Here is an 8,889-nt window from a genome sequence, read left to right as displayed (position 1 = left end):
GCGAGTTTTTTTATAGCAAATGAATCATTAGGTCAGAAATATGATGCAAAATGTATCATCTCATCATCTTATTCACACTCGATGCAATAAAACTGTAGCGTTGAAGAAAAGCTATTGACGAAAGTAAATGTCCTAATATAATCAAAGAAAAAAAGTTTGATCAAAACAAAATTATCTCAGCACATCTTGACACGTCGATGGACTCGGGAATGAGATGAAGCTATAGACTAAGGGGTTTTTAATGGTGATGACTGGGTAAAGTATTAAATTGATTAAAATATCTGCGATTTCAAATCTTGCAAATTCATAAATGAATCGACTTGTCAAGGCAGAGATAATCTTGTTTCGATGAAACTCATTTTCTTCGACATGAGCATATAAAATTACAGTAATCAATCGAAGTAAACATTTTAAAAAGTTGTTTAACAAAAATAAAAATCGTTTCTTTCATGATATTGAAAGTTACAATAGAAATTAGTTACATTAGAAATATCGTTCCATAACTGTTGAACCAATTGAAGTTTGAATTTCGAAAGAGATTTTTATCAGAAAACTGAAAATCGGCAAAATTATTGCAACATAAATCTGCTCTATTTGTTTATTTGATACGAAAGGAAAGTTGAATCACTTATCTGATTATAATTATTGAAGGTTTTGCCGTTCTTCATGATCAATAGGTCATTGGTCCCATTTAATGTGCTTATAATTGTATCATTAATGAATGCTATCAAATTGTTATTAAAGCGTTCTTTATCCTTATCAAGGATTTGGTGTTTGCGTTACTTTTTCCCCCTGATCCTCCTGATCATTATTACTCAATTTTGCTTTTCTTGAATCAATTACAAAATAAAAAACAAAATTGAAACATTGCTTTACAAAGTCCTTGGACTGTCAACGAGAAAAAACAAAAATAAAAATTTCAATTAAACTGAAAACTCGACGAGAAAAAGCAGCATGTTCATGATGATGAATATGCAACAAGTGAATTTGATGAAAAGCGCACATTAAAAGGAACACAAAATTGATTGAAACCAAGAAGATAATATTTTACCACCTGAGGCTCAATTTTTAATCAGATAATGAAAGGTTAGCGAACCTCAGAATCAACTTAAAAAGCAAGTAAAAAGTGAATGTTTTTTTGCCGATAATTAAGCTTATTCTTATAATAATTCACATGTTTATTGTAATCTTTTTTTCCTTCATTTTTCTTTTCACCATTAACCATGAAATGATTCAATCTGCTTACCTGGTTTATACTTGTCATGAGATTCGATTAAAAGTCAATCTTTACTTTTTGATTGATTAAAAATGGGTTTCACCAAACAACTGAGTAGTAGTACAGATACACAAGATAACTCATACACAAGATAACTCACTTTTAATCGATATTTAATTAATAAAACTGACCATTAAATTATTGATTAAGTTCAATGCCCATGGTAATTAATGCGGAACTATTTTTGAACTTTATGAAACAATTATGTAAGTTCAAGTTTAAGATTAATTGTTTGCAATTAGTTTATGCTTTGTTGATTAAATAATGATACTTTTGAACTAAATAAAGTCAAGCTAATTGTTTTACGTCATTCTTGGCTAAACAAATGTATCAATTGCACCAAATGCAATCAGCGAACTGAATAATGATACTTAGTTCAATGTGAAATAATTAGTTTTGCTACTCACCGTTGCACAATTGTATCAATTTTACTAGATCAACGAACTGAATAATGCCATTTTACAGTAATTTGTATGTGCAGTTTGTTTAGAGCGGAACAAATAATTCCGGAAGCGTATAGCGTGACTTAACTAAGATTACAATCCTTTTCCACTATAAAAAGACAATTGCGATTTGTTTGTTTGTCATTCGTACCCAATATCTCAAAGATGATGTTTGGGAACGATGAAGAAGAGTTACCTGCTTTAGAATTGATACTTGACATATCACAAGTTTACCCTCGAAGTGAAATGAATACTATCCCCGTTGCAACCATTTCAGATGGTCGAAACAATTTCGAATCCTCATCACTCATAGCCACAATCCGCCCTCGAGTTACTTCAGCAAGGATGATTTTCAATCAAAGATCTCCTTCTGGATGTTTTGCACGGCATGTCGATGCTGAGTATCCAGATTATATCACACTTGCAAGCAGATTGTCAACGTACGGAGATTGGATAAATACAAATATATCCTCGACTGCATTAGCTGAAGCTGGTTTTTACTACACTAAAAAATTAGACATTGTTGCATGTTTCCATTGTGGGGTACATATATGTGACTGGCTTTCTGCTGAAAATCCTTGGGTTTCGCATGCAAAGTTTTCTCCTTGGTGCACATTCATTTACATTAGATGTGGGAAAAGTTTCATTGATTCATGTCTTAAAAATGAACCGATACAAACACAAGATTCATCACTGGTTGAGCCAACAGAAAGTCGATATACATGTAAGGTTTGCCTGGAAAAAGAAATTGGCGCCTGTTTTTACCCTTGCGATCATTGTGTCACTTGTATCAAATGTGCACCAGGTATCGCTAGTTGTCCTATATGTCGTGCAGAAATAAAAGGGGTATTTAGACTGAAACTCATTGAATAAGTTTCATTCATCATGCAATACCTGCAAGAAAACGTTTATATTGCTAACATTGTAACATCTTTTACTTTAAACTCTAAACTTTCTCGAGAACTAATTAAACAAAATTTTCCCTTTATCAAGTACACAAAATCTTTTTCGGGAGGTATAATGAAATATCCCGACGGTTGTCTCTTGATTTTCGATTCGGGAAAGATAAACATTACCGGAGTACAAAATATTTCAACATCATTTTTACTGATTGATCGTTTTTGCTCAAAATACTCCGCTGAGGTTCGTGTTACAGCATACAGAATCGTAAACATTACTGCCACCTCAATGATTGTTGGAGACTTTGATTATCAGAAATTAATACTTCATCCTGGAGCCACTTATGAACCTGAACTTTTTCCGGGCATAAACCTTAAACTTGATAATTCAAACGTTACTTTCATCATTTTCAGATCAGGAAAAGTTATAATAACAGGTTTGAAAAATTATGAATCGGTGTATCATTACTGTGATGAATTTGACTATAACATAAGACTGAAGCCAATATAAAGATAACGATTTGCATGCATTTATCAAAATTGCAACAATGGATATGTCTCCAGCTGATTATCATCGAATGTGGTACAAAAAAGTACTCTTTTCTGTACAATTAATCGTATTAATTGCAATGCTTATAACAGCAATTACTAATATTGTACTTAAAACTGGTAATTTACCACTTTGGACGGCTGTGCTCGGATCCTCCCTCGGTTATTTGCTTCCGAATCCAAAATTGGGATCTTTCAAATCGGAAAATGTAATACAAACACCCTCTAATCCCTCATCAGTTGTAACCTGAAAATTTCAATATAAAACAATAAAAATAATTTTTTTTTTTCAATAAAAATGTCTGTCTCTGTTTATTTGAAACATCCTTTTACAATGCTAATAGCAGGACCAACTGGTTCTGGTAAAACTTATTTCATTAGAGACATGATCAACAAAGCGGCATATATTTGTGATCCACCTCCAAAGTCTATCACTTATCTTTATGGAGAGTATCAAAAAATGTTCAATTCAATGAATGAAGTGAAATTCATTGAAGGACTACAAGAAGAAATAGTTAATGAACTCGGTAATGATGAGCCACAGTGGTTAGTTATAGACGATTTGATGCTAGAGGCAGTTAATCAAACTTTTGTTAGTAACTTGTTTACCAAAGGGTCACATCATAGAAATATTTCTGTAATTTTAATTACTCAAAACTTTTTCATGAAAGGAAAAGAGAGTCGAAATATAAGTCTCAATAGTCAATATGTTGTATGTTTTAAAAACCCGCGTGATAAATCTATGATTACAAACATAGGACGTCAAATGTTTCCGACAAAAATAAAGAAATTTCAGGCCGCCTATGAAGATGCGACTCAGGGGCCATATTCTTATCTTTTTATTGATCTTAAACCTGATACAGCTGAAAAAATAAGGTTATTAACGAATGTTTTCAATGAACATGATAAACCCATGTATACGTATGTGATATAAATTATATAAAGGTTAAATAATTTTTGTATACAACATAAATGTCGATTGAAGGTGTTAAAAAGTGTCTTCCGACATTAAAAAAACTTGCTAAAGCCAAGACAAGGAAGCAAAGAGAAAAACTTTTAGCTAAAGCAAAATCTTGCATATTTTATTCTATCTCTGAAATAAGTAAAAACACACTCAACGGAAATATACCAGTTCAAGACTCATCAAAGGCAAAACTTGCCCCCTACAAGCTTGAACTTCGAAAACTCTCAAGAAAAAGTATTCCCCTGAAAGCTAGAAAAGAAATAATTTTACAAAGCGGTGGTGCTTTCTTACCTGCACTACTTTGGCCAGCAATATCTTATCTAGGTGGAAAGTTGGCAGATAAATTTATACAATGAATGTAATGAATAAAATGGTATTAATTCCAGAAAAAGAATATCATCTTCTCAAAAGTGACCTTAAAAATGATGATACTGTGACCCCTGTTGCTGAACAGGCAAGAGTTGCGAAAATTGAAAAGAATAAAACTGATCCTGAAATTAAATTAAATGAATATAAAGAAAGCTTTAGAAAAGCGGTCCAAAAATATGAAAAGAAATTATCTAAAAGACCTAAAAAGGATAACAAAGTTGTGAAATGTCAGACACTCAATTGGACCAACGTGAAGAACTTTTGAAACGGCTTTATTATGACTTGGATAGTCACGGTAGTTTCGGAGGTGCTAAAAGACTTTATAGAGTTGCGAAGGAGCATGACCCATCGATTGAATACAATGATGTAAAACAATGGTTGATGAAGCAAGAAACGTATACAAACTTTCGGGTACGACGGAAAAACTTTCAAAGGCTAGCTGTATTGGTTGATAGAATCGATGAGCAATGGCAAGCAGATCTTATGGACATGTCCTATTGGTCAGGGCAAAACGATGGAGTCAATCATTTACTTGTTGTGATTGATATACTGAGTAGATTTGCATGGATACAACCGTGTAGAGATAAAGCAGCACCCACAATCATAAATGCTTTTTCTGAAATTTTTTCTTCAGGAAGAAAGCCTGAAAAACTACAAACGGACCAAGGACGAGAATTCAACAATAACAGGTTTAAATTTTTTTGCACATCTCAGGGTGTGCATTATTTCACGACAACTGACGCTTCAATAAAATGTGCTTTAGCTGAACGTTTAATACGAACATTACGTTCTCGTATATACCGTTTCATTTACCATAAACATACACATCGATACATTGATGACTTACAAAACATTGTTAATAATTACAACAACTCTTACCACAGAACTATTAAGACAACTCCAAACTCTGTAACACAAGATAATCAACAATATATCGTGCAAATTATTCAGAGATCAATAAAAAATGAAGAGAATAAAAAGAAAACTTTCAATGAAAATGACTTTGTTAAAATTCCATTAAATACTGGCAATTTCGAAAAAGATGCAGTACAGAAATGGACTGATGAAGTGTTCAAAGTTTCAGGGGTTAAAGAAACGCCTCAAAAATTCATCTATAAATTGAAAGATCTACAAGGTGAAAATATATCATCAATTTTTTATCCTGAAGAATTACAAAAGGTTGATTTTGACCCTAATAAATTGCGCAGAGTTGAAAAGATAATCAGGAGAGTTTATGACAGATCACGAAGACAATATAAGTACTTAGTCAAGTGGGAAGGCTGGCCAAGGAAATTCAATAGTTGGATATCCGATATCACTCTTGCAAATGACAGCAATTAACTTTACAATTGACCTAGTGTCAAATGGGTCTACAGACATCTTTCCAGAAAATACATTATCAAAATTTCAAAATCAAATTGATCCTGCATTGGAACTTGATGGTGATTGGGAAGTTGCACTAACAGAAATTTATTTTCCCATCAAATTTGCTATTGATATATCAGAGAAAATGCAAGTTAATTTTAACATTTTGTATACAGCATTCACCTTTTATCCAAATATCGACTTGCGAGTGATATACCCTCCTGAACAAAAGTGGAGGAAATATGACACTTTGGGTGGTGATTATGAGTCATCTGTTGATATTTTTCCAGATGACTCTGTTAATGCGATAATAGATAAACTCAACACTTCAATGATGGCAAATTTGAAAAGTATCGCTCCTACACTTGTTTTCGATTCCTATCCTAAATTTGTTTGCGAAAATGGGAAAACAATCTTCTATCCTGGTCTTCTCACTACAAAAAAAGATAAAGCTACCCCGCTTAATGTTCGTTTAAATGGTCCTGTTGATGAGATAAAAGCAAAATACAAAAAAGATTATAACATTGATTTAGAAGAGATAGGCACGCTGTCAAATGCACCGGTCCCGAAGCCTTTAAGACATTATTACAAAAACATATTTATTGATGGAATGCACACTTATAGTGCTGCAGATGGAGAAGAAACTGAGAAATACAAAGAAATTGCATCTACTGTTTTTGTTCCGCAATTTTCAGACGGGAAATTAATGGAATATTTAGGCTTCTCTCCATCAGCGGATGCTTTAATCGATAATATTGATCATTTCAAACAGGAAGTTGTAGTAACAACACCTCTTTATCATAAAAATAATGTCAATCTGATGTACGTATATACTGATATCATACGAGATCATGCGGTTGGAGGAACTAAAGCGCCTGTATTGAGAGCAGTACCACTGACGACTGGTATTTATCAAGGAATCGGTTATTGTACATTTGAGCATCGAATATATTATCCAGTGCGGAAAAACCATATCGAAAATATTGCGATTTTTTGCTTGGATGATACTGGAGAGCAGATTAAATTTGCAAACATTGGAAGAGTTTTTGTAAGCTTAGATTTTCGTAAAAAGAATTAATATAAAGAAAACAATGTATTTAAATGGTGAATTGAATAAAATGATTCAAAGAAAAACTTACTGTCCTAAAGATAGTGATTTCAATGACTATTTTGCACATCAAGTCGGTTCTGGATTCGGTGACATTAGAATAGTCAGAGGTCCTAGGTATCAAAGAGGGTATGGCTTCGGTAGCTTCTTCTCTCGCTTAGCTATGCCTGTTATAAGGTATTTAGGCAAAGAAGCTCTGAATAAAGGAGTCAGTATCGGTAAGCGTGTAGTTCAAGACCCTCAAATTCAACAAGCTTTCAAAGATAGTGTTAAAGATTTGGCAAATAAAGGACTAGCTAAAATTAAGGAAAAGGTTATAACACAAGAAGGAAGTGGACGAAAAAGATTATATAAAAGGAGGCAAAAGTCTAAACCTCAAAAATCTTTGCGTAAAGTGAAGAAGCACACTCTGAAAAGAGTGAGCAAAAAGAAAGGAATCAAAAAGAGGAGAGTAATAAGAAAACAACGAGATATTTTCAAATAATGGAGTATATACATGCATCTTCGTCTCCAGCTACTATTGCTGAGCTTGATTTATTTCAATTTCCCCCAACACAGACTGTCATTGAAAGTATCTATGACACAGAATACAGACCGATAGGATCGATTGCGAAAGCTAATGTATTTGAATTCATAGTGCCAGCTTCGGAACACTACACTGACCTCTCTGCAACGTATTTGTATGCAAAAATGAAGATTGACGTACCCACAGGAAAAAGTGTTACACCCACAAACAATTTTGCTGCCTCACTATTTGAGCAACTTGATGTTTATTTTGGGAGTGTAAACGTCACACCTGGAAATAGTTTATACCACTATCAGTCATACATTGATGACATATTTTTCAAGTATAAATCACCCCTTGATGATTGTCAAATGATTAATGATACGGATTCTGCAAGATCTGATAGAATCAAAGATAAAAAAGAGTTTGACATTATAATACCTATTCACGCTCCAATGTTTCAACAAGAAAAATTTTTGATTGATAATGTGCCCATCTCGTTACGATTCAAATGTGCACCGCAGACTTTTGGATTGAACAGCGCAACAGAAGTAACTCCGCTGAGTGTAGAGTTTACACAGCTTTCTCTTTTCATAAGGCGAGTTAAATTGTATGCTCCAGTACAAATGGCAATCACTTCACAATTGGAAAAGAGTCCGGCAAAGTATTACTTTCAAAGGAATGAAGTCAAATCATTTCATCTACCAAAAGACTTTGCTGCAAATAGCATTGACAATGTATACAATGGACAGTTACCACGCAAAATTATTGTTGGTTTTGTTTCTGATGATGCATTTAATGCGAAATTGACAAAAGACTCATTCAATTTTGAACATAAAAATCTGCAAAGCGCTACGATTGTCGTAAATGGAACTAAAATACCGAGTACACCTTATCAGCCTGATTTCAAAAATAAATTATTCATGAGAGAATACTTTAATGTTTTCCGCTCCATGAATCAAGATAATGGAATACCTAAAATCAATCTAAAATATCAAAATTATTCTGATAAATATCCACTTCTTGTTTTTGATTTAACCGATGATGGTACTCTCGCAAGTGATTCAGGTGTATTATCTATGATCAAGAGAGGCAATGTTCGTATGGATATTCAATTTTCTTCTGCTCTTAGTGAAGGGATGCATATGCTGGTGTTTGCTATATATGATAGCGTTCTACAAATTGATGCAGCACGTAATATTGTCACGGACTACTGATGGCTTTAACAACATTAGATATACAAAACCAACTCGTAAAATACAAAAATTTCAAAGGAGTATACGCAATTGATAAACTTCCACTTACTTTGTTTCCAAAACCTTTCGGAATCGTAATCAATCTCGATCCAAGCTGGAAATCTGGCTCACATTGGACAGCAGTATTTATACCAATATACGGCAGTGGAATTTAT

The 8,889-nt window shown here is 33.4% G+C and overlaps 2 protein-coding genes across 2 annotated transcripts; both read left to right on the top strand.

The window, feature by feature from the left end:
- Positions 1–1,884: 1,884 nt before the first annotated feature.
- On the top strand, positions 1,885–2,592 carry LOC112538801 (baculoviral IAP repeat-containing protein 7-B-like). Its single transcript, XM_025160736.2, has one exon. It carries the CDS (start codon positions 1,885–1,887, stop codon positions 2,590–2,592), a length of 708 nt encoding a protein of 235 aa, XP_025016504.1.
- Positions 2,593–7,456: 4,864 nt separating this feature from the next.
- On the top strand, positions 7,457–8,695 carry LOC107368649 (uncharacterized protein F54H12.2-like). The gene has a single exon (XM_015936515.1). It carries the CDS (start codon positions 7,457–7,459, stop codon positions 8,693–8,695), a length of 1,239 nt encoding a protein of 412 aa, XP_015792001.1.
- Positions 8,696–8,889: the final 194 nt, after the last annotated feature.

Source organism: Tetranychus urticae, chromosome 1, assembly GCF_039701765.1.
Source record: "Tetranychus urticae isolate SD_2017Ah chromosome 1, NJAU_TeUrti_SD_1.0, whole genome shotgun sequence".
In the NCBI taxonomy this organism is placed as follows: domain Eukaryota; kingdom Metazoa; phylum Arthropoda; class Arachnida; order Trombidiformes; family Tetranychidae; genus Tetranychus; species Tetranychus urticae.
Note: the sequence above shows the minus strand (reverse complement) of the source record. Positions and strands in the feature narration are given on the sequence as shown.